The sequence below is a fragment of the Indicator indicator genome, chromosome 5, assembly GCF_027791375.1.
Source record: "Indicator indicator isolate 239-I01 chromosome 5, UM_Iind_1.1, whole genome shotgun sequence".
Classification (NCBI taxonomy): domain Eukaryota; kingdom Metazoa; phylum Chordata; class Aves; order Piciformes; family Indicatoridae; genus Indicator; species Indicator indicator.
The window spans coordinates 13,852,335-13,876,917 of NC_072014.1; the positions used below are offsets into that span (position 1 = coordinate 13,852,335).

Genomic DNA, 24,583 nt, shown 5'->3' on the forward strand with positions numbered 1-24,583 from the left:
CACAGTCACTGTGTCTGTTTCTGAACCCACAAACACAGCAGCCAGAGATGAGCTAAGCTCTGCATGGAAAGCTTTGAATGATGCCTAGAAACAGAAGGTTAGCACATCTGAGAAGTGGGCTGGTGCCTGCTGAAGTTGTTGGAGGGAGATGATGGGCCCAATTTAGTTCCCTGTATGCACCCATAATGCATAACAAAATTTATGGGTCTCAGCTCTGCCCACATCACCCCTTCTCACTTGAACAAGGCCCAGGTATTTAAAAGGTGCCTGCCACTCAAATCACATGCTGCTGGCAGTGGTGCTTTCAGAGGGTGCTGTGAACACTGCCCCTGCTGAGAGTTTTTCTGCAGGTTCAGTGGGCAAAAGTGGCTTCTCAAACCAGGTGTCCAGGCTTTGATCGTGCACAGAGGTAGGAATATTCACTCTTACTGTCATCCGAAGGGACAGGACAGCAGTCAGCGTCTGTATGGAGCACAGCACTCCTGGGGAAGTAAGTGCTATCTGTGCCTGAGCAGGGACACAGGACAGAGGAACCGGGCCCCACCTGATGGCAGGGTAATGACAGGAGATCTCCCCTGACAGGAGATGCTGCAGAGAAGGGGATGTGCATGGGGACAGATGCAGTGGGGTCACACAGCCAGAGACAGCAAGATCATGGCACATCCTGGGGCCAGGCACTGGAGCTGAGTTATGCAGCGTGGCCACTGTGTCCAAGGGCAATGCTCACGGAACTGAGCCCAGGCTGGTGGTCCATGGCCATTTATGTGAAAGCAGGTCCTCAGAAGGAACAGCCACTGCTAGGCTGTGAAATGCCATCAACACCCACTCCATTGGGTATGTATTCCTTTTTATTAATCATCCACTTGGCTGCTCTTGCTGCTTGTCACCTGCTTCCCTACAGATCTACCTTCCCTGCCAGGCTGCCTGCTGGCCCACACTAAGCATCACTTCCATTGGGTCTGTGCACCAGCCTGCAAGGAAAGGGATGCTTACGTTTTTTGGGTTCAAATAAAAGTGCATTTGTGTGCATGGTGGCAGCTGGGTGTGGCAGAAGACTTTTGAACAACACTCCCCGTGTGAGCCATGACATGGACATGCAGGCAGGAGGTTCCCGCTATCCCCGCAGACAAAAGGGTGGTGCCACTGGCCGGCTGACAGCCTCGTGAGAGCACCTTTATACCCCAAAGGCACTTAGTGCGGCTCTTTGTGAGGGTACGGCAAGGCACGCCCTAGAGCCTGGCGCTGTCCCCCGACAGCTGTCAGGGCAGAGAAGGCGAAGGCAGCGGCAGAGGAACTACAGCCGGGCCGCTACGGGGCTAGAGCTCGGGCGCTGCCCCCGCCGCCAGACACCTGCCCGCGAGGGCGGGGCTGGGGGAGGGGCTGGGGGCGGGGCTGTCGTCCGGGCTCCGCGGCCCATTGGCTGTCGCCTGTGAGGCGATGTCGGCCCAGTGCAGCGCGCCTCGGGCCACGGTACGGCTCCCGGTACCGGCTCGGCGGTGACAGGAACGTGGACGGTGATGGCGGCGGATGGCGGGTGGGTGCCGGCGTGGTGGAGGGGACCCGGGGGGTTGGAGCAGGGGGCTGCTATTAACGGTACCCGTTTCCGGCAGGGCGGTGCGGCGGCGCGGTGGCCCATACCGCACGGCAGCGGCCACAGCACTGCCTGACTGGCGGCTGCGCTGCGAGGGCGGTCGGCAGCGCTGGCGCTACCTGGGCGACGGCGACAGCGATGTCAGTGGCGAAGACGGCGGCGAGTGGCGTGCGCAGACGGTGCTGGAGGAGCACAGCCTCGGCCTGGACACGGTGCGGGATGGGGGACCGGGGCGGCGACCGTGCGGCAGGGGTCCGGGCTGAGGGGCAGCCCTGGCTGAGGTGTTGTCTATCCCCAGGCAAAGACGCTGCAGCCCTTGCCGGCGGCTGGCACGGCCCGGGAGTCTGCCCGCAAGGGCATGCAGTTTTACGCTGCCCTGCAGGCCGAGGATGGGCACTGGGCCGGCGACTATGGAGGACCTCTTTTCCTTCTGCCAGGTAGGCTTTGTGGGCCACCTTCCCAGAGAGGGGTGAATGTTTCTCGTTTGGTATCATGTAAGAGTTTGCATGTCTGATCTAGGTCTCCTCATCACATGCCATACTGCCAAGATCCAGCTGCCAGAGGGGGTCCGGAAAGAGATGGTGCGCTATCTTCGCTCTGTGCAGCTCCCAGACGGAGGATGGGGCTTGTGAGTAGCAAAGATGCCTTTTTTTAGTGATGGCATCTCCAACGTCCAGTACTTGGAGCTGCTGTCAAATCTGCCTAGGCTTGGAGAGTGGGACTTGGCAACTGTGCTACCTCTAAGTGGCTGGATTTACTTGCATAGTGCTCCAGGTACACCTTTTGTCACAGAGATGGCTGGAGCATTAAGTCAACTGTGGTGTTATAACCCAGAGTATCATGTGTGACTGGGTAGTGCAGAGCAATGCTTCTTCCTGGCTTGTTTGGGTCTTCCCTTTTCTACAGTCACCCTTGGCATTCCACTTGACCCCAACAAAGACAGCTCTCTGCATTGAGTTGTGTCTGGCTAATGCTAATAGCTAGCTAATGGCTATGCTCTCTCTGTGCATGTGTATGACAGGCATGTAGAAGATAAATCAACAGTATTTGGCACGGCACTCAACTATGTAGCCCTGAGGATCCTGGGTGTTGGACCAGATGACCCTGACATTGTGCGGGCCCGTGTCAACTTGCACAGTAAAGGTCAGCTCCGTTGTGCCCAGCACAGAGCTGTGGGGCTGGTACACTGTTGAGAGAGGTCTGAGGGCTATGTGGAACATGGGGGGCTGCCAGATAGTGGAGAAACGGTTGCTCTTGCTTGCCCTTGATGGCACCTGCATTTTCAGTTAATGGTGGAGAAGTGTGTTGTGTTTTTGTACCATTGCTTGCTTACCTTTCTTCAGGATTTGTGTCCTAGCCTGTGTGACATGCTTCCAAACACAGGGAGAAGTCAGCCATGTAGTGGGGAAGAAAGCAGGGAGCTGGCATGACTGCATTAACCCTGAAAGTTTATATTGTTCTCTGCAGGAGGTGCTGTGGGAATTCCTTCCTGGGGGAAGTTTTGGCTGTCTGTCTTGAACGTTTACAGCTGGGAGGGAATGAATACGCTTCTCCCAGAGATGTGGTATGTGCTCTCTTTGATGTGGAGGTAGGAGGTGGTGTTAGTCCTGTCACTAGCCTCAAGCCAGAGCTGTCCCAGGCACTGGTGTTTACTGGGATACAGCTGTGGCCTTGAACTGGGGATACTCGGGCTGCTTGTCAGCTCAGAGAACAGCAGCAAAGCCAGCCAGTGGGTGGATAGCAGTGAACACTGTGCTGAAGGGAGATGCCAGAGCTCAGACATATTAGCTTTACGCACAAGGTCCCTGTTACATCCATGTGCTCCCTGCTTGTCATCAGTATTTTCCCTTTGTGGCCAGTCAGAACTGGGCCCTAGCTGGACAGGACAGCTACATGTGAAGCTGCCACCTCTAACCCTCACTCATACCTTCTCTGATTACACAGAGGGCTGCTGAGTGTCCAGAGAGAGAAAGTACAGGATGTTTTCCCTGGCAGAAATCAGGGGCTGCACACTACCAAGGGCTGCTGGTGCTTTGTCATCAAATGTACTTAACTGTTAATCTGGGCCTCTGCCTTGAAAGTCATGTGGGGAAGTGAGGCCATTGAATCGACTTCTCTCTGAGCTTGGGGTTCTCCCTTCCCTGTGTCAGCTGGATCAGGAGCAGTGTTTGATGGCCCTGGTGTGGGGGAGCAGCTCTGTTGGGGAGATTCTGAGAAGAGTCAGGCTGTGTGAATATTCCTTTTTTTTCTGCTTCAGCTGTTCCAGCAGCAATAGGCCTGGGATAAAGAAAGGCATGCTTGGCTCATATCCCTATCAGCACATATCTCTTCATGCTGCCCTTGGCTCTTATTGGTCCTTACAGTAGCATTTTCTGTGTTGCAAACAGGCTGCTTCCTACATGGTTCCCAGCCCACCCGTCCCGGCTCTGGTGCCACTGCCGCCAGGTTTACCTCCCCATGAGCTACTGTTATGCCAAACGTTTGTCAGCAGAAGAGGACGAGCTCATACAAAGCTTGCGGCAGGTGAGGAGCTGACCCTGGCAGAGCTCCCTGGCCGTTTGTTGTGCCAGCCATGTTCTTGTGGCTCAGCCTCTGGCTTGCAAAGTGACAGCTCTCATACCCACACAGTCTCTCTGTCCAGGCAGCAGAACAAACTTCCACCAGTAAGCTTTCTCTGGGTGCTTGCTCCTAGCTTGCCAGGCTGATGCCCTTTTGTTATATTTGCTAGGAGCTGTATGTACAAGACTATGCCAGTATAGACTGGCCAGCCCAGAGGAACAATGTGGCTGCCTGTGATGTGTACACGCAACACAGCTGGCTGCTAAGGCTTGCATATGGTGAGTGCAGTTTTGGCTGGCAGCGGAGGAGTAGGGGGGGGGCCTTTCCGTGTCAACTGGTGGTGGTTGAACTGAAGATGCCTTGTGCTATGGGGGCTCTTTAGGCTCTACTGCCAGTTATTGGTGCACACCCTGGAGCTCAGATGGAGACATGTATTGTATGATCCTTGGGCTTCTCCCACCTTGACAGAATCAAGGCCTTGTACCCCATTCCTCAGGCCATTCTGGGGCAGAGCAGTTCCCATACCTTCCTCAACTCAGTCATCATGTGAGCAGTGGTACAGACTGCCACAGAAAGTGAATGTTTTTTTCATTGCATGGCCTTTTCTTCTCCTGTAGCCATCATGAATGTGTATGAAGCCCACCACAGCACTCATCTGCGGCAGCAAGCCATCACAGAGCTGTATGACCACATCAAAGCTGATGACAGATTCACCAAGTGTATCAGTATTGGGCCGGTAGGATGCTTACTGTTGATCCTTTAAAAATGCTAACAGGGCACAGAAAATGCAGAGGAGATGGGGACAACTGTGGCCCTAGTGCAGAATACCTCTTCTTGTGGTCCAGGAAAATGATCTGAGGCAAAGCTCTGGAGTAGTCTGATGGCACCTGCTCCACTAATTCAGCTATGCTGAGTGATGCCACAGAAAAAAAGAAGGCGCTACAGATGGAGCTGTTGGGATCAAGCCCAGGACCACCTCTATGTGGCTTTGTGCTGGGTTGGAGGGATACATGTCTCTGGGAATGGAAGAAGCTGTATCTGAAGCAGTGACAGTCTTGCTTTCAACAGATTTCCAAAACAATCAACATGCTGGTTCGCTGGTTTGTGGATGGGAAGAACTCCCCAGCTTTTCAGGAGCATGTTTCCAGGATCCCTGACTATCTCTGGTAAGGGTTGAGCATGGTTCACCTGGCACAGCACAGGTGTGCTCCATGGATCACAGCACATGTGATCCATGTGGAGTGAGCATACCATGGCTCTCAACGCACTTCCTGGCACTCTTGCTGTACCTGTGATACAGCACTGCGCTCTCTCCTCCCACAGGCTGGGCCTCGACGGCATGAAGATGCAGGTGGAGTGCTGTAGGAGTTCACCTGTGACTGAGAGGGACCCTGGTGTGCCAGGGCAGCCCATGGAATAACAGAATAGCTTGTTCACCCTGAGCTCTTAGCATCTCACTTTTGGTGCTTGATGGCCTTGTCTGTCTCACTGCCACTTTCCCTGGCTGTGCCAGGAGTGAGTAGTGTCTGTCCTGCTTGTTTGCTTCTCTGTGGCTGTGTGCTGAGGGGGCAGGTCTAGGCCTTCATCCCTTTCATCCCCATGGGTCCTGTGAGAAGCAAAAGAGAAGGACAGGCCCCAACATTGCATATGGACTAAGCTATACTTCTCTCCTAGCTGTTGTGTCCCTGTGCTCCTTATTGCTGGCCGCCTCTCCTGTCTCAGCTATGCACAGAGCAGGCTGAAGCAGCTATGTCATTTCCTATTCCCTTGTTGTCTCTGAGCTGCTGGATCTGTCCTGCTCTATGCCAGCACATTAACTGTGATGCTGGGTGATGTAAAACTGAGACACAGGGTGGAAGGAACTAGTGGGGGTAATGCAGGAGAGATATTCTGTCCCATAGACCCTACAATGGGGACAGGCTGCTGACAGTACCTGCACCTCACTATCTACTTACTCTCTTCTAGGGCACAAATGGATCCCAGCTCTGGGATACTGCTTTTGCCATCCAAGCTTTCCTGGAGGTAATGCATCCCTCAGTGCTACATGCTGCCTTAGGAAAATGGTCACCCTTGGCACATCCCTGAATGCCAGTAACTTCTACTGTGCATTCCCTCAGACCTCTGCTGTGCTTGTTACGGCATGGCATCATATGACTGAGCCAGGGGAACATACATCTTAGAGCCCACTAAGTCATGGTAGGCAGGGTGTCCAGCAGAGCTAGTACAGCCCATCTTTGCTAGTGTGAGGCCAGACAGATCCTCTCTTGCCCCGAAAGGGACAAAAGAATGACACACACAAACGGATTGGAGTGTGATGGAGAGTTTAAATGGAAAAGCAATTGGTGAAACTACAGAAAACTACAAAGCATAGTGGCAAAGAACATCCTAAAGCATACAGAGTCCCTTACATAATTCCCAGAGGCTTCCAATCCTTCCCTCCTCCCACCTGAGGGTCTACCCAAACCCTCAGGGCTCTTTCTTCCCCCCTTCCCACTGCTAGGCAAGTCTCAGGCTGGCCAGGTCTGAGACTGCCCCCCCTCCATTCTCCTCCTGGCATTAGGCCTAGTCAGGCCTAAGGGGCCTGAGATACTCCCCTACCGTTACCCGATAAGAGAGAGCATCTCCCATAGGAGCAGAGAGGGAAGAAAGAGGAAGAGAATGACTCTGCAGATGGCTTTATAGGGCACAGGATTTATGGGTAGAAATACGCCGTTTCCTGTGTCCACCCCTATTGGGTGGGCACCCAGGACACCAGAGGTGTATCTCATGTAGCAGTAGCAGGGGGCACCCAGCCTAAACTGCCACATAGTGGCTTTTTGAAGGAGGAGGCCACAGCTCCAGATGAATGAGTCAGGTTAGGCTTCCCAGTTGCCACCATCTTGAGGTAAAACCTTGGGCCTTCCTCTTTGCTCTGCTTGGCTCAAGAGTATTGCCGTTTGGCAGGGACAGTATGCAAGTCTCCTGCATTCCTGCGCTGTGGCAGAGACACCTATGGTGAGCATTCTTTTTGGAGGGTGGTGTACTTGCCCTGGTAAGCCTCTGACCTGGTCATGCAAATATCTGTCCTAGAGACGCCAGCAACAGTTATTGGTTCAGTTTTCACTGTAAAGATTTGTAATGGAAATGGGAAACAAAGTATGACTGTGAACCTGCAGAAAGGGTTAACTGAAGGGCTAGGCATTAATGGCACCTAGATCAGCATGTCATCAAGGTCTCAATACATTCTCTTCTTCCTGAGGGGCATGTTTGGTGGCCACAACTACTTGCTGACTATGCACCTCTTTTTCTAGGCAGAAGCCCAGAAGATGCCTGAATTCACATCCTGCCTCCAAAATGCCTATGAATTCCTCCGGTTCACCCAGGTGAGCAGAGACAATTGATGATGTCTCTCATATGCTGGCTGCTTCTCAGAGCCCTGTTGCATGTGTCTGTTGCCTTCTGAAGAGCTCTTCTGAAGAGCTGGACTAGCAAACTCTTAGGGACAGCCTCCTGTCTTCTGCTCCCTGTTGCTGGAAGCCATCTTTGCAGGCTGGAGACGACCTTGGCCAGGCCCAGGGATGTATGGGTTTGGCGCTAAGAGAGGCTGGAAAATTGAGAGCTTAACCTTCTTTGCCCTTTGTCCTGTCTGGTGCATGCACATTTAAGGCACTGTTTTGGGAAACCCAGGCTGCTTAGTAGCAGCTTGGTGTAGATGAAGTCACAGGTCTTGCTTATGGTGCTGCCAATGGGACCATTGAAAGTGACTCCCTCACAGGAAAGTGCCCAAAGAGGGGACACTTGCTGAAACCAGGCCAAAATATGATTTCAGCACTCTCTGCTCCAAAGCTGACCTCTTTCTCTGTCTGCCTCCATCAGTAAGAGACAGGTGGTGCCCTGTCCCACATGGTTCTGCAGCCAGGGACCTCCAGCCTGCCCTCACATGTTTCTTGTGTTTTGCAGATCCCAGAGAACCCACCTGACTACCAGAAATACTATCGCCATATGAACAAGGTGCGATGACTGGAACTGGTCTCTGAAGAATGTGTGAATAGGGCAGGGATTTGGGCACAGGGGACAGGAAAGAGGAGCAGCACGTCTCCCACCCTTACAAGAACCAAATGGGTCAGGGGAAGGTGCTGAGCCCTCCTGACCTTTTTCCAGGGTGGCTTCCCCTTCAGCACCCGAGACTGTGGCTGGATTGTGGCAGACTGCACAGCAGAGGGGCTGAAGTCAGTTATGCTACTGCAGGAGAAGTGTCCCTTCATAGCCAAGCTTGTCCCCTCTGAGCGTCTCTTTGATGCTGTGAATGTGGTAAGTGCTACAAACATCGGGGCCAAGGGAAATGCAGCTAAAGTGAGCTAGAGCAAAAGAAGTCACGGCCTGATGAGTTGTTAGATCTGCTAAGTTAGTACAAGGTCCTTGACATGGTATGGCAACACTATACTTACTGTGATATAAACCCCACAGACTTGTAGCTCTGATTTTGTCCTCACACCTGTCTTGGGGCCAGACTGGGGTGGTACTGCCCTGTTCTAAGCCCTCTCCCTGCTTGCCTGAGCAGTTGCTGAGCATGAGGAACTCAGATGGAGGCTTCGCCACATACGAAACGAAGCGAGGAGGCCACTTACTGGAGCTGTTGAACCCCTCGGAGGTGTTTGGTAAGGGGAGCTGTGGGGCTGGTTATCCTGTCCACTGTGAGGGGGCACAGTGGACTGGCCTCACTGTGCCCAGTGGGTGCCTGGCTTTGCCCCAGGTCCCTCTGTGGATTAAGTGCACCCTGGGTCCAAGGGAGAGGTTGGCAGCATGTGGCTCAGAGGCTCCGCAGCAGAGGGCCTATCACACTGATACCCTTCACCTTCTGGCAGGCGACATTATGATTGACTACACCTACGTCGAGTGCACATCAGCTGTCATGCAGGCACTGAGACACTTCCATGATATCTTCCCTGAGCACAGAGCCCCAGAGATCAGGTGAGGCACTAAGAGGAGAAGCAGACAGGGGAGAAGACAGGCTGCAATGTTCCATGCTGTCTGCTATGGCATCAGTTAGCACAGACCCTGCTGAACCTTCTCAGGAGTCTTGCCTGGACCACTGCATTGGCCCTTGATGCATGCACAGCTGGGATACTGGTGACTTCTGCAAACTAGAGCCCTCTGCAAGAGTCTGGGGCCCAGCCTCTCTCAAGGAGCAGAGCATAGATTGAGATCAGGCTTAGGGGAACTGTTGGAGATCTGCCTGCCTCTTGACCAAGATGTTTCTTGCAGCCAGCTGTAGGCTGGATCCCCTGCTCGCATGCTGACACAAGGTAGAAAAGCACCCAATTGGTGTGTGATTTGCCTCAGATCATGAACAACATAGTTTCTGGTCCGCATGTTCTTGCCTCATTAGCCCTCTAATAATTGGACCCATCAAAGCCTCAGAGAAACTAATGGATGCCCTTGAATTTGAGCTGCTTCTGAATCAGGTGTCTTTTTCCTGACCAGGGTGACTCTGCAGAAGGGCCTGGACTTCTGTCGCAAGAAGCAGCGAGATGATGGGTCATGGGAAGGGTAAGCAGTGTTCTTGGTGCCCAGTTTTCCCGTGGCTGCCCCAGTGTGAGTGGAACCATGATAGCAAACGTTCCTGGCTGGCAAGATCTGTGGGAGGGACAAGGAGGGCCTGATCCTCCTCTAATTCCTGTGTTTTGGTCTCCTTTCCTCTCCCTCTAGCCCAGGCAGAGCAGGCACTTCATGCATTGCCCAAGACCCAGAAAACCCCTCAGGCGAGGGTGATGGCTTCAACTCCATTCAGAGCATCTGCTGATGCCTGAGTGAGCTGGTCACAGGTGCCATGTGACCAGGCATGGTTGTGCCATAAGGAAAGGCAGGCTGCATCTCTGTACCTGGCTGTACTCATGCTGTAGCTCTGTGCCTGGCTGTACTCATGCTGTGAACACAGACATGTTGAAGCCTGCCTCTACCTGGAGCCTTGTACTCCTGACAGTACTGCTCTCCCCTTCTTCCTAGGAGCTGGGGCGTTTGTTTCACCTATGGCACCTGGTTCGGTCTGGAGGCGTTTGCCAGTATGCAGCACACATACCACAATGGGTGAGAAGGGGCTGTTTGGTTCTCCTGCCCCTACCTGTTCTTTGGGCTGGGGCAAAACTGTGGTGGGGTCATGTCCTGGCTGCACATGGGCTCTCTTGCCCCCAGGTCCTGCTCCTTTCAAATCTTGTGTCTGCAATATGGCCAGGGCACTCGCTACCTGAGCCTCAGGGTCATTCTGGCCGTGCACAGGGCAGAGCACAGTTCCTGTTTGCAGCCCGGGAGTCATGGGCATGCAAGCACTCTCGTCCCCTGCTCTGATTCTCTGCACTGTCTTTGCAGGGTTGCATGCCGAGAAGTGGCCCAGGCCTGCCAGTTCCTCCTCTCCAAGCAGATGGCAGATGGCGGGTGGGGAGAGGATTTTGAGTCGTGCGAGCAGCGCACGTATGTGCAGAGTGCCACCTCGCAGATCCACAACACGTGCTGGGCCCTGCTGGGACTCATGGCTGTCAGGTAAGAGCATCCTTCACCTCTTCAGGCACCACCTATCCCTAAGTGCTCAGTGAGATGGGAAATACAGGTTGAGCTGTGTGGCGGGGCCGGCATAAGCCCTAGGCCTGCCTGGCTTAGGCCATACACCCAACTACATTTGATTGTGACCTCATTGGCAATGAGGGACTGACATGTGCAGTGCTCCATAGGCCAGCAAGGTTCATAATACTGGACAAGGAAGATGCAGTGCAAAGCAAAGGTCTGGATCACAACTGCAAGCCTCCAGCCTGGAAAAATGTTTCTCTGTTCATAATGTCTGGTGTCCTAGGGTTGTGAGGGGCCTTCCCAAAGCACTCAGCACGCCTGGGACATGCTCATAGCAGCCTGGAGGTGGTTGAGTTCCCTTAGCACATGGTGCGGGATTTGCAGATAGCTTGGATAAGAATGTTCATGTTGTCTCTGTTGTGCTTTGCAGGTATCCTGACACTGATGTGCTGGAAAGGGGCATCAAAGTGTTGATTGATAAGCAGCTACCCAACGGGGACTGGCCTCAGGTACGTCTTCCCTCAGGTCTTTCCAAGGGGTTCCCTGGTGTTGCAGATGTCCTGGGCATTGTGCAGCCATTGCAGTAGTGTACTTCCGAAAGGAAGATAGGTGGCTTTTGATGGGGAACTTCAAGAAGGCAATGAGCTCAGCACCACATCGTGGACACACTTGTGGTCCCTTGTCACCCATAGCACTTTGCTCTCTGTCTGTCTCTCAGGAGAATATTTCTGGAGTATTCAACAAGTCATGTGCTATCAGTTACACTGCGTACCGCAACGTCTTCCCCATCTGGACGCTAGGGCGTTTCTGCCGGCTGCATCCCAGCAGCCCTCTCACTGGGCAACTGCAATCTGCGTCGTTGGCTGGTGTGGGGAAGACCTTGTCTGCCTGAACCTAGCGTGTCCTAGATACCAGCTGCTGCACGGGGACACAGGGATGTTTGCTGCACAGGATATCTCGACACTGATTGTAACACATGGACCGCTGCCTCTGCAGCACCACAGCAGCAATTCTCCCTGGCAGAGTCTCCGTCTTCTAAACCTCTTCTAAAAATCCACTTTTAATGATTTTTTCCCAGGTGTATCCTACCTCACAGGATGGGGAGCAAAGTGCCTTTTCAGACCAATTTGATGATCTGAGAAGAGAAAGCTGCCAAGCTGTGTTGTATTACACATCTAGTCAGACTCTCTCATCCTGGGTAGAGCAAGGCTACCTCTATCTTCCCCTCCTGCTGTCTAGGTTGGCTGTCTGCAGAAAGAATGTCGGTTTGGGGGCCTGCTCTGTGCCTACTGTGATTGGGTGCAATGCACAATCTCTACTTAGCTGGCCTCTGTGCTGTGGATGCCAATGACTGCCTTTCAAATACTCTGGTCTGGAGCCTATGCTGGGAGGGGAAGGCAACCTGTCCTCCTCCAGACAGATGGGAAAGAGGAGTTCTTCCCATCCTGTGCCCCAGATGGTGGCACCTGACTTGCCACAGCCTCACAGGTGAAATCAGCAATGTCATTCCCATTTTGAAAACAGGGAAACTGAAATAGAAAACACTGAGGTGGTGAGCATCAGGGCACAGCCACTCCCTGGGCTCTAGTCTTTCCCCAAAGAAGTAGGTGGCTCTGTTCAGACTATTCAGGTGCAGCTGGGCATTCACATTTTGTTGTCAGAGTTGGAAGTCACACTGACTGACAGGTTAATAAATTGCTAATGGTGTTGCAAATAGAACTTAACTGTGCTGGTCCCCTTATGGTCTGCCATAGTGTGTGTCCCAAGCAGAGGAGAGCTTCCTGGCTTGAGTCACCTCTCCCCAGTGGTATGAGCACCATGTTCACCAAAAGCCATGTTTGGAGCCTGCACAGCAGAGGCAATGTGAGCACAGCTGGGATTTATTCATTTATTCTCTCCCTCCAGGGAGAGCCTAGACCAGTTGAGCACTGCTAGCCACTGTGAGCTGCAGGGGCCCACACACCTCCTGTGTTACCCTGGGCAAACCTCCTTGGCTGACCCTGGGCCCACTGGTCCTACAGTTCAGGGAATAGGCTCTGGGATGCGGCTGTGACCTAAAGTGGCCTCATCACCCACCTTTCCTATCGTTGGGCTGGATTTGTGGTGTGTCAGGGCTCACTGGCCCTCCTTGACATGGCCAGGAGACACCAGGACAATCCTGCATTCCCACTTTGCTTCCGGCCCAGAATATGCTCCCCACCATTGCCCACCATATCCTTTTTGTCTCTATTCCTCCAGCTTTCTCTATCTGTTCTGCTGCCCAACATTATTTTTTAATTTTTCCATCTGTGTCCTGCCCTGTCCAGGGCTGCAGGGGATTTCCCTTGCATTGCTTGGGGTCCTCAGGGTGCTCCTGGGCTTGCTTTCAGATGACTTGGGTACATCCAGAATTGAGGGCCAGGCCAGCATGAATGGTGATGGGAGCTGGGGTTTGCACAGAGCCAGGGGTGCTTGAAGATGACAACCTGCCTGCCAGTCCAAGCTCCACTGAAGTCATCACAGCTGTTTGGGTAGGCACTGAGGCATTGTTTGTGCTTGGATGCACCTCAAGCCCTCCATGCGCCTTTTTGCACACCTCTGGGCTCGTGTGTCTTGCAATGTACCACCAAGCCTTCTCTGCAGCCTTCTCCCATCCTGATGTTATTTGGTGTGCACTGTGGTTACCTGTCTTCACCTCTAGGTGCCCCAGGGAGCCATCTGTGCCATCAGCCCACAATGTTTTTTATCACATCCCAGAGCTCTCACTTTTATCTCCATCACAATGCATTTCCATCCTCTCCTTTCTGGTGCCCTGGGCCCTCCCTTAGCTTTTGGCAAGTGCTGGGGCACCCCTATTGCCCCACAGCCTCAACTGTCCCGGAGAGGGCTGCCCGCCATAGCCTCCCCTTCTCTGTTCCCAAGGGGCTCCACCTGCAAGGCCAACCAGTAAGGCTGATGGCAGCAGCCCCTCAGTGTAATGGGGCTATGTGACTAGGGGTGCCTGCAGGCTGTGGCAGTGCTGGCAGGGCTTGGCTGGCCAAGGGAAGGTGAGGGCCAGCAACAGTATTCAGTGCTGGCACCCTCCCTAGGGGAGCAGTCATTGGATGTTTTAAATGTTGGAACTGGGGCTCTGGCAAGCGTGAGTACTGTGAAGGTTAGTGGCTAAAGCAGAGATACAAGCCACAGGTTTGTTGGGGCTGTGACATGGTTGCCAAGGGAAGGTGAAGGCTAACAACAGCATTCAGCATTGACACCTGTGGGCAAGCATTTGCCAGGTGTTTCCAGTTTTGCAGCTGGGCCTCTTTTGAGCACAAATGGAGCATGTTTTGAAGTTTAGTGGCTGAACTGCTAATTTAGGAGCCCCACATTTGCTGTGAAATAGCTACCAGGGAAAAGCGAGAGCCAGCAACAGCAGTCAGTGCTGCCACCCTCCCTGGAGGTTTTTGGGTTTGATGCTAAGCCTCTGATGAGTGCAAATCCAATATGTTGCAATGTTAGTGGTTTACTGGCTCAAGCGAAGCTGGGAAGCCCCATGTTTATTGGAACTCTGAAAGGGCTTCCAAGTGAAGGTGAGGGCTAGCAACAGCATTCAGCACTAGCACCTTCCCTGGAGAAGCAGCCATTGGAGGTGTTCAGTTTTGGAGCTGAGGCTCAGACCTGCATGAATGACGTACATTGTGAAGGTTAGTGGCTTAGTGGCTAAAGCAAAGGTGGGAGCCCCTGAGCTTATTGGGGCTGTGAAATGGCTTCCAAGGGAACAGGAGTAGCAGCAACATTCAGTGCTGGCTCCTACCACCGGGTCCAGTCAGTGGACAGATCAACTTTAGGAGCTGGGCCTCTGGTGAGTGCACACAGCACAAGACCACTTTAGGCTAGTGGAGAATTTCTAAGCCTGGAGAAGTTTTTGCCTTGCACCAGGCTTGGGCCTTTCTCTGCTGTAAGCAGACCACATGCCTCCCTTGCACACATCAGGCTGCAAAACCTGACGCAAAGCAGAACTCGGGCCTACCCCCGAACTTCTTGCCCGGCTCAGTTTTCTGTGGACCGTTCTCCTCTGAGCGATGACCAGGCCCAGGGCAGTGGTCCCCGCTGTCCCCGGGCTAGACACCATCGGCAGGGACAGGAACAGCCGGGCCCGACTCGGCTCTCCCCAGCCCGAGAGGGGCGCGGTGGGGCCGCCAGGGGGCGCCTCGCTCTCCCGACGGATTGGCCCACGCGCACCGCCGAGCAGGGGGAGCTGGGCAGCTGTTGCGTGTGACGGTAAAATCAGCAGGGCGTGGGGAGGCGGCGCGACCACTGCGCGGAGGGAGGGAGGACACCTTTAGGTGGTGGTGGGGCCGCAGCGCACCCCGGCTAAGCCCGGCCCCCTTCCCTCCATCTCTGGGGCGGAGCGGGATGGTCCGTCCCGGGCGGGGCGAGGCACGGCCCTCCCGTCTTCGTCTTCCTCTTCCTCTCGTGCTGGTTCCGTTTGGAGAGCTTTCGCTGCTGCCGTTCTTCGCTACTCTACGCGCACGTCTGCGCTTCGGCCGTTTGGGCGTTTTCTCTCTGCCTTAAAGTCGGTAAGGAGTCGGGCCTGGCGGGCAGGCGTCGTGCCCCGCTGTGGGGATGCGGTGGGTAGCGTGGCCGCGTGGGGCTACCAGGCTGTTACAGCCGCGCCGCACTCGGGCGGAGGGTATCGCTCTCTGCCTTCCCCTGCGTCGGTAGCGAAGCGCGGTGGCAACAGAGCCGCCGCTTCCGCGCTGGGCGATGGGGGTGTAGGGTGCCGTGTAGGCACCAGCTCCGCGCAGGCCCCGCCAACGCCCTGCTTCTGGCTGAGGAGCCTCGGTGCCTGCCGGGTAGCCGCGGCTGGGGCCGGCGCCTCCCCGCTAGTGGCCCTGTGTCCCAGGAGAAATGGAGGTTGCGGAAGGGAGAAGGGAAGGACGAGCGACGCTGCTGCAGCGCAGGGCTGGCTGGGAGCAGCCGACGAGAGCGGGAGGTCGGGCGGGGCACGCGGGATGGCCAACGAGCCTCCGGGTCGGCCGTGCGGGCAGGCTCCGTCGTCAGCGCCCTGAACTGTGCGCCTCCTTCTTTGCAGGGTGTTTTTTATGAATAATCAAAAGCCGCAGAAGCCGACGCTATCAGGGCAGCGTTTTAAAACGAGAAAAAGAGGTAAGCTGTTCACAGTCTGCATACCTCCTGTGCCTGCTATCAGTGCTGTGTGTGTGCAGCCCCCAGTAAAATGTCGGGTGCTTCAGTAAACGAACTAACGCTCTTATGCTCTTGCCATTAATCTTTTAAATGAGAGCATGCTTAAATACCAAGTCTTGAGGCTAACTCGGGGTGCTAGAATGTTCTCTGCACTGATAGAAAATATTTGTCAGTAGAATTGTGGCTGAATTTATGGTGATAACCTTAAGAGATGATCATTCTAGAACTGTTCTGCTGAGTGTATTTAGCCTGAACACAAAAGTATGGGGTACCCCGGAGCTACAGGGAAACTACAACACAAGCTTGTGGCAGGTTAATGCATATATTTAAGGTGCATTTTATCTAATAGGAATTTCATGATTAGCCACTGGATAAAAAAATGACATTATCTTTTTAATGCTATAAGAATACCCGATTTAAATAAATAAATCCCACATTCCCTGGCCAAACTACAAAAAGTACCCAAAGCATGGGATCTGCCTATCTCTGTATGCACACAGCTAGCTCCCCTAAGAAGAGTTGATAACTGAAGAGGTATGATCAGAAATTTAATATTTTGGTAATTATGTTTCTTTTTAGTCTGAAGAGGAAGTGGCAACCACTCTTGGAATTTTTGTTTAATACTGTTTTACTAATATACTAGCAGTGCTTCATCTCAAACTGATAGTGTTAAAGATGCTGTAGACAATGAACTAGCGATTAAGCTGTACAGAAGTACATGTTGACTTACAGAACCAGTTTTATTGTTAAAGCACCTTGAGAGAGTTGGATTTCATCTGTCCAGCAGATAATCTGGTATTTCTAGACTTCCACCCAGCTGTTAACATGTTGATACTTGCATTAAATGCAAGGACACTAATATGCCCCATATAGAAAGGTTGCTAACACATGCTAACAAAATTGGCTAAGGTGTTGTAAACAGCATCCAACCTAAGATTTGCAGCTGACTTCTGTTTCTCTTTGGAAGCTTTTCATCATAATTTGCATAATGTAAGAAGTTGAGATGGAAAAGTTCTTGAAATTTTTAGTCATTTAATGCTTTCTATTAGTTATTTGGGGGGATTTGTTGCCTGTGAACTATGCCCTACCCTATAGTGGCCATAAGGCTATGATCAGCTGATACATCTCAAATGAAGAAGTGCGTGTTCTGCTTTAGCAGCAAGAAAGGGTGCTAAATACATATGCAATTACAGTCCATCATTTATTTAATGCTAAGGAGTTAGATCAGATTTTTATATTTTCCCCAGGCCCTTGAGAAAAAGCAATTGCTTCAGACTCATTTACCCCTGTACTAAGAGGAAAGGACGGTCTTTGTAGCCAAAAAAGCAACTCCTGTCAGTTGGCTCTAACATGATAATGATATGCAGCTTTTCAGTCACTGTATTTAATCCAAAACAGTGAGGACAAAAGGCTGAAATGTAATGGAGCCAAATGCACAAAATTGTAGGGATGCATATTAAGAATTACTTTCTAGAACAGATCTAAGCCTCTGCTTTTGGAGGAGGGAAAGAGTGATCTGACATGTGAACAGGGGTATAAGTATTAAGCTGAGAAGTCAGATAAGCTTTGTTAGAGCCAACTAATGATCTTTGCAAACAACTGTTATTAGTGAAAGTACAGTAAGAATTCAATTAGAGGTAACTAAGGAATGTTTTAGCTTTTGATAGCCTTTCCCCTAGCCTTGACTGAATAGGGGAGTGAAAGCAGTAAAACTTCTTACTGCTGCATTGGTCATTGAAATTAATTTTAGGCTACACTTACTGTGTCACCATTGGTGCTAATTAATACCAGTTGCAAAGCTGTCAGTGCAGGTTTGGTTTTGTGGCTTATTTTCCAATAAGATCTAAATGACAACTATAAAATCCAGGTAGCTGTGTGGCAACTTTGTTTCAACACTTTGTCTTTACAGATGAAAAAGAGAGGTTTGACCCTACTCAGTTCCAGGACTGTATTATTCAAGGTTTAACTGAAGCTGGCACTGACTTGGAGGCAGTAGCAAAGTTTCTTGATGCTTCTGGTGCAAAACTTGACTATCGCCGCTATGCAGAAACTCTTTTTGACATCCTGGTGGCTGGTGGAATGCTGGGTAAGTCCCTTTGGTGGGGCTGCTGTCAGCCTCTATTCACTTGACTTCACTAAAACTCACTGTTTTATTTCTTTCAGTGTAAACATTGTGCCAAAGAGCCCATTGAGTATGTAGAACAGGATTGAAGTTATGTGTGGTAAAGTGTTTGTCAATCTTAATGACCAACTGAGCAATCGGATTATTGTAGAAGTACTACGTGTCCCGTGCCATAGTTTTGCCTGAGTTTGCGTTCTTTGAAGCATAGACTTAGCTTAAAGGAAAACACATGGGATTGTTATTTTTTTTTCACCACCAGTGGATCTTGACTCCAGTGAAGTTCACATTTGGTGTTGTGAGATGAATTAATTCTTGCTTCAGATCTGTGGCCAGAAGGCCAACAGTGTTGCTCTGAAATATTCTGACATGATCCTGTGCTTTGTGCATGCTACCCTGTTACTTTGTAAAGTAATACTGTTTACAGAAGAATCTGATGTGCTTAGTCTTGGAAATGCTATTGTATTGTTTGTTGTTGACAATAGTGAGGCCGTGGGCTCTAAGGGATGTCAGGGAATGAAAAGTGAGAGGTGATGGAGTCAGCAGTAAACACAGGGAACTGAGGAAGTACAATATAACTATGAAAAGCTTTGTAAGCTCATGTGCATGCTGTGTATGAAGAGCAAAGAGTGGAAGAGATGCTCGCCAACCAGTAAGAAGTAGATGAAACTAAATGAGGTTGGAAAGTAGTAAAAAAAACCAACATACTTCTAGATTTAGACTTTACATTCCCTATTTGACTAAATGCCATTTAGTGAGAGATAGCAGGGACTTTTTATGTTGTTCTGCCTAGACTTGAAAAGATTTGTCTCAGATTTTAGCATTTGTTATGCAGTAGTTGGGGAGGAGAACTTAAATGAGAAATTTGTTGGTTGCAGAAGATTTTTCTGTAATGTAACAGAAATAGAATTCAAATTACCTAAATGCGTAGTGGGAGAAGAGGAAGTACCTGATTCTGTGCCACAGTCAGACTGGATGTCAGTTCTGTAGTGGGGGTGGCTGTTTGGGAGGAGGGAACTGTTGCATGTTGAGGAGGTCTTTGCACTGATACTGTAGTAATGTCAGGTGACTGAGGCAAACAAATGCTGAAAGGCGAGGCTTCCAAAGTGTTTGACTTCATGTAGCTACTGATCTTAAAGCTGTGTATTAGAAAAGTTAGTAAATTGAAGTTAGTGTGGTGTTCCTTTTGCTAACATTGCAAGGGCTGGTAGCAGAACAAGTAAAACTTACCTGTCACATGGAGTATGGCTACTTGAAGTTGTTAACAAGCAATTTGTTATAATCTGTGGGGTCACATTGAAGAGTCTTTAACCAGTGCATACTGTTAGATGATGCTCCTTCTAGGAGGGAGCCTGAGAGGGAAGGGAAAACTGCATTGCTGCATTAATGCTCATACAGGGCTCTTTCATTCCCTTTCTGTAACAAGTAGCTTAGTAGACTAGCTTTTAGTCAGACAAGGCCAAAATGAAAACTGCCATCCTGTTGCCTTACCACCTTATTATAATTATTATCATGAGCACTTATCACCATCTCTAAGTCATGCTTCTGACTAATGAATAACAAAAAGACTTCCCATATATCTATGATGGCATAGAAATTGATGCTGAGGTATTCCTGCACTGGAGTTGGTGACTTCAATTCACCCTACTTCGTGAAGCAACCTGGCTACCCGTCAAACACCTGTATTAAAATGAAGAGTGGTGAAGAAGCATCTTTTCATTTTAGGCTAGAAAGCTGAAGTGCCTTTCAAAACAAAAATTTGCAGCTCATCTCTGGGGCACTGAATTTTAAATGTGCATCTCTGTATGTTTCATTCCTGTTGTGACTTACTCTGCTATTTAAGAGACACTTACAAAGTAGCACTGTTGCAGCAGACACTGAAGAGACACTTGATAGGTTTAAGCAAGTTCTCTGGCTTCCTGTAAGGGAGCGAGGTGGTGCTCATGGCCATGTTGACTTATGCTTATGTAAACAATGTGCGTTGCCAACCCACTTAGCAGTATGGGGTCAGAGTATTTGAATGTTCATATATATATACTGCTGACTTTTAAGTTTCCACGATGGTGGTGGAGCAGATGGAAATGTATTGAAATTCTTAGTGTGAAGACTACTCAGTACACTCACTGAGGAGTAATGCCACTAATGCTGAAATCCTTCTTTAGCCCCAGGTGGTACTCTGGCAGATGACATGACGCGCACAAACGTCTGCGTATTTGCAGCACAGGAAGACCTAGAAACCATGCAGGCATTTGCTCAGGTTAGTTCTGAAATGAGTGCAATTCAACTTGAACTGTTTAGTAGTCAAGAAATGTTGGTGTAGCTGAAAGTTTAGGTAAAAAAAAAAAAAGCATGCTAGGAAAGATACAGTAACACTGTTCTAAACTCAAAGTGCTCTAGAGAGTTTGGTTGAACTTAATTGAACTTGGTTTTTATTGTTTTCAATTCTAATTGTAGTCCAGAGCAAAAAATAATACACTGTATCTTTTTAGGTTTTTAACAAGCTCATCAGGCGTTACAAGTACCTGGAGAAAGGCTTTGAAGATGAAGTCAAAAAGGTAGGGAGTAGGTCCTTATCAGCAGACAAACCTTCAAAATTGCTAGTAAATCACTCCAAACAGAAGAGCTGTATCATACAATGTGTTATGAAAATAGCACTATGCGTTCTTGCTAGAAGAACAGCTAGCTCTTTGACTAGTAGAGAAAAGACTATAGGTGAACTAGTACTTCTGCTCATTGAATAGCTTGATTGAAACAAAAGTATTAACATGGAGGCAGTGGCCAAACTTCAGTGAGAGATGGTAGCTTTATGCAGCTCTTTGTACTTCTTGCAGCTGCTGCTGTTCTTGAAAGGGTTCTCAGAGTCTGAGAGGAACAAACTGGCCATGTTGACGGGTATTCTGCTAGCCAATGGGACGCTTAACGCATCCATTCTCAACAGTCTTTACAATGAGAATTTGGTTAAAGAAGGTAAGTGTTGACCAGTTCCTCCTTTAGGGGCAACCCTGGCAAGTAGATGGAAATTGTAATAATAGTACACCAGCTTCATCTGGTGCTAGATTTAACGCAGGATTAGCAAAGGTAATTTTGCTTGGAAATTTTGGTAAGACGTAGTGTTCTTGGCAAGTTTGTGTGCAGGACTGCCCTGCATGACACTGGGGGCTATTGTCATTACTGTTGCCTAGAAAGGCAGTACTGTATTTTGGAGAGGGATCTTTGGAGGTGCAGAAGCTGTATGATGTCTTTAGACTACTTCCTAGAATGTAGCAAGGAGAGTTGAATTTGGTATAGGGAAGCCTTCATGATGCTGAGTGGTAGGAAAAGTCCAACATGCTGGAGGCATGGAGGTACTGCAGAGTCTGCCAGGGCTGCCTCTGAGCACAGCTACTTTGAGCAGGGGAGGGGTCTGATAAACTTGTTCTCTAAGGCTTTAAAATTCCCTTTGTTTTGAATGCCATTAATAATGTTAATTGTATTGCACAGGTGTCTCTGCAGCTTTTGCAGTCAAGCTGTTCAAGTCATGGATAAATGAGAAAGATATTAACGCAGTGGCTGTCAGTCTTCGTAAAGTAAACATGGATAACAGGCTGATGGTGAGTATCACTGAAATGGCTGATTTACTGCTTGGGCCAGTCTAGTGAATAGCATTTACCAGCAAAGTACTCAACACGCATTTCTGTTGTGAAAAAGTTGTTTTAAACTTTGTTTTCAGGAACTCTTCCCAGCCAATAAGCAAAGTGTTGAACACTTCTCCAAGTACTTCACTGAAGCAGGACTGAAAGAACTTTCTGAATATGTTCGGAACCAGCAAAGCATAGGAGCTCGCAAAGAGCTACAGAAAGAACTTCAGGAGCAGATGTCAAGGGGAGATCCATTCAAGGATGTGAGTGTTTGTCTGTAGACAAGGTGGAGAGGCCTTTTTTTTTTTTTCTTTTTTTTTTTTGCTTCCTTGAAGTACTTTTTCTGTAGGAATTTTATCTGCAATAAAATAGTCTGTAATACTAATCTGAAGAAGATACATAGTTAATTAAATATTGAACTTAAATACCTAGTTCTAAGAATTAAAATTAGGACCAGAGTGTTCTGGTTATTAGTTTTGTAGTCTTTCCTTAATGTCCTGAATCCTGCTGTATGGTCAAGGGAGGTGTTAGTGGTTCTGAACACTTCTGGGTTACTGTTAGAATAAAAATTTTATTTAGCTTAGTGACATGTAGGCTGTGCTGACTCTTTTATTTTAACTGGCAGATAATCTTGTATGTGAAAGAGGAGATGAAGAAAAACAACATCTCTGAACAGACTGTGGTAGCCATAATCTGGTCAAGTGTAATGAGCACAGTGGAATGGAACAAAAAGGAGGAGCTGGTAGCAGAGCAAGCCATTAAGCACTTGAAGGTATTTGTAACTTAATTGTGGACTTCCACACCTGTTGGCTTAGGCCTCCCTCTGTCTGCAGCTTCCTTTTAATGAATGGAAACCTACAACCCCTCTAATGCAGAGACAGCATTAGACAGGGGGGTGTGCCTCTTTTCAGGGTGGTATTATAGTCTAGATTATTGAGGTTGAGCAGTGTGCCCTCTGCAGAAAGCACTCTGGGGTGAGGTGGGAGTTGCAAATGTATTAAGCAGTGGTTGGTGGAAACTCTGAAACCAGTCTCGTGAGGCAGTAAATGTGAAGTGCTCTGTGTGCCAACTTCTTGTTACAGCAATACAGCCCTCTACTCGCTGCCTTTACTACCCAAGGTCAGTCAGAGCTGACTCTTCTGCTGAAGATTCAGGAGTATTGTTATGACAACATTCACTTCATGAAGGCCTTCCAGAAAATAGTGGTGCTCTTCTATAAAGGTAACTTACTTGGCATGGCACTTCAGGTATTTTGGAGACTTGCTTCTTGTTCAGCTTTGGGGGTGTGTTTTATGTTTTCCCCAAAGCCTGCATCTGCAGGATGTTTCAGTCCTGATAAGGCCTTTAGGGAAGATCTTTTTAAGGGTTTGCTAAAAGCTAAATTTAGATTTTTATGGCTCTTTGGCCCATTCAGGTTAGGGAAATGTGTGTTAATGTATTCTTCTTCGTCCTCTGACTGAGGATTGAGACCACAAAGGTGTTCTGGGGTGCTCTAAACTGCAAAATGGCTGTTAGAAGGTACTGAAAACCATGCTGTGCATGTGTAGAAACACTACAGGAATAAAAGGACATCTGTTTTTAAACTGTCGATGACACTGTACTTGTAAAATTTTAGCTTAACATTAAATGCTTCCTGTGGTGTGCTTTGGGTGTTAATCAACACCTAGGGACAGATGCAAATTCTCTGGCATTTTTAGTGTGTCATCTTGGGTAGCTTTGAAATAGTGGGAGTGAACATGCAGCTTCTACATGCAGTGCTCAAGCAGCCCCCAGCAGCCCATATAAAATGCATGGTTCTCAGTTTCAAAATAGGAGGCATGCCTAGCACAGGTGTGACCTATCATATTCCAGGGAAGGAGTACATGCTGTTGTGTTAATACTGCTCTTGCACACCTTACAGCTGAAGTTCTGAGTGAGGAACCCATCCTGAAGTGGTACAAAGATGCACACCTTGCAAAGGGAAAGAGTGTTTTTCTGGAGCAAATGAAAAAGTTCGTTGAATGGCTCAAGAATGCTGAAGAAGGTAACCAGCAGCTTAGCTCACAAGTTGAGCTTGTTCATTTAGGGAACCTTAATGCAATGCTGCTTTGTTTTGGAGGGTTGAGGAGGGGTGTTAAATTGCTCCTCTGTGACTAGGCGTCCCCCTGGTACTGACTAGAAAAGCTTTGCCAGTTGAAATGCTATGGATCCAGTAGCAGCTGTTATACAGGATGTGGGGCAACAGCTGAACTTGGGGTGGGGGAAGGGGGCCTGCTGGCAACCTGTTAATGAGGTCTCTCTGTTCCAGAGTCGGAGTCTGAAGCTGAAGAGGGTGACTGACCTGTGAAACTCTGTCCTCAGTAAAGCAAACAGCTGTAGATAAGTGTCCTGTCTCACGTGTCCTCATTCTTACATCCTACCTCCCTGTATCAAGCATGATATAAGGGCTCTCATGGCAATTTATTTTAACTGTTTTCTACAGGTAATGAAATACCAGGTTTAGTTTTTAAAACCATGTTATAATTTGACTCTAATCTGCATTTGTCCTTTCAGTTATATTCTACCTCCTGTATTTTCTACTGTAATAATGTTAATTTAAGGCCTTCACAATGAACTCCCATTTCACCCCTTGGGGTTTTTATCTATACTTGAGTAGATGCCATAGACCGAAGGAGGTTGAATGGCAGTTTTGTTTGCAAATCAAAATGTAAAAAGCCCCTGAAGCAGCCATGGCTTCTGTGGTAACTCAGCATGACACCTCTACTTACCACTTGCTCCAAGTAATGCCATTCATAGCTGGTGGTTCATCTCCCCCTGGACTTGGTCATCTCTTTGCTATGCTTCCAGCATAAAGCAATCCTCCATCCCAACTGATGGTGAGGTAGCTGCCCCACTCCTGGCAGCTGTGTCCTACTGGAAAGAAGCTGTTCTGGTGGCAGCAAACAGTAGCCAGGATGGATGTGCATAGTGGCGTCTTCCAGCCTGGTGCCTACCACAGCTGATGGCCTCTCA

At 49.5% G+C, this 24,583-nt stretch overlaps 2 protein-coding genes across 3 annotated transcripts; both read left to right on the forward strand.

The window, feature by feature from the left end:
• The first annotated feature begins 1,028 nt into the window (after positions 1-1,028).
• LSS (lanosterol synthase) lies at positions 1,029-11,582 on the forward strand. The gene is made up of 23 exons (XM_054380952.1): positions 1,029-1,162; positions 1,234-1,530; positions 1,611-1,803; positions 1,890-2,028; positions 2,111-2,192; positions 2,613-2,734; positions 3,059-3,155; positions 3,979-4,114; positions 4,320-4,428; positions 4,768-4,886; positions 5,219-5,316; positions 5,474-5,501; positions 6,116-6,172; positions 7,441-7,512; positions 8,090-8,140; positions 8,291-8,440; positions 8,691-8,787; positions 8,995-9,100; positions 9,614-9,679; positions 10,136-10,216; positions 10,496-10,666; positions 11,121-11,199; positions 11,409-11,582. The coding sequence occupies exons 1-23, from the start codon at positions 1,029-1,031 to the stop codon at positions 11,580-11,582; spliced, it is 2,658 nt and encodes an 885-aa protein (XP_054236927.1).
• Positions 11,583-15,077: 3,495 nt separating this feature from the next.
• BZW1 (basic leucine zipper and W2 domains 1) lies at positions 15,078-24,091 on the forward strand. 2 transcript variants are annotated; one of them, XM_054381088.1, is made up of 12 exons: positions 15,078-15,228; positions 15,744-15,817; positions 17,766-17,942; positions 20,138-20,232; positions 20,465-20,530; positions 20,807-20,942; positions 21,456-21,565; positions 21,685-21,855; positions 22,218-22,364; positions 22,675-22,813; positions 23,493-23,615; positions 23,880-24,091. In XM_054381088.1, exons 2-12 carry the CDS (start codon positions 15,754-15,756, stop codon positions 23,909-23,911), a joined length of 1,260 nt encoding a protein of 419 aa, XP_054237063.1. In that variant the 5' UTR covers positions 15,078-15,228; positions 15,744-15,753; the 3' UTR covers positions 23,912-24,091. The 2 variants fall into 2 exon arrangements, with proteins under 2 accessions (XP_054237063.1, XP_054237064.1); XM_054381089.1 differs by lacking the exons at positions 15,078-15,228; positions 15,744-15,817 and having other exon boundaries at positions 17,828-17,942; positions 20,138-20,143; positions 23,880-24,090.
• Positions 24,092-24,583: the final 492 nt, after the last annotated feature.

Coding starts and splice junctions, on each gene's coding strand:
- BZW1 (XM_054381088.1), top strand. CDS start 15,754: ATGAATAATCAAAAGCCGCAGAAGCCGACGCTATCAGGGCAGCGTTTT. Junction 17,943..20,137: donor GGTGGCTGGTGGAATGCTGG/GTAAGTCCCTTT, acceptor ATCCTTCTTTAG/CCCCAGGTGGTACTCTGGCA. Junction 22,365..22,674: donor AAGCCATTAAGCACTTGAAG/GTATTTGTAACT, acceptor TTCTTGTTACAG/CAATACAGCCCTCTACTCGC.
- LSS (XM_054380952.1), top strand. CDS start 1,029: ATGGTGGCAGCTGGGTGTGGCAGAAGACTTTTGAACAACACTCCCCGT. Junction 4,115..4,319: donor TCATACAAAGCTTGCGGCAG/GTGAGGAGCTGA, acceptor TATATTTGCTAG/GAGCTGTATGTACAAGACTA. Junction 4,429..4,767: donor GCTGCTAAGGCTTGCATATG/GTGAGTGCAGTT, acceptor CTTCTCCTGTAG/CCATCATGAATGTGTATGAA.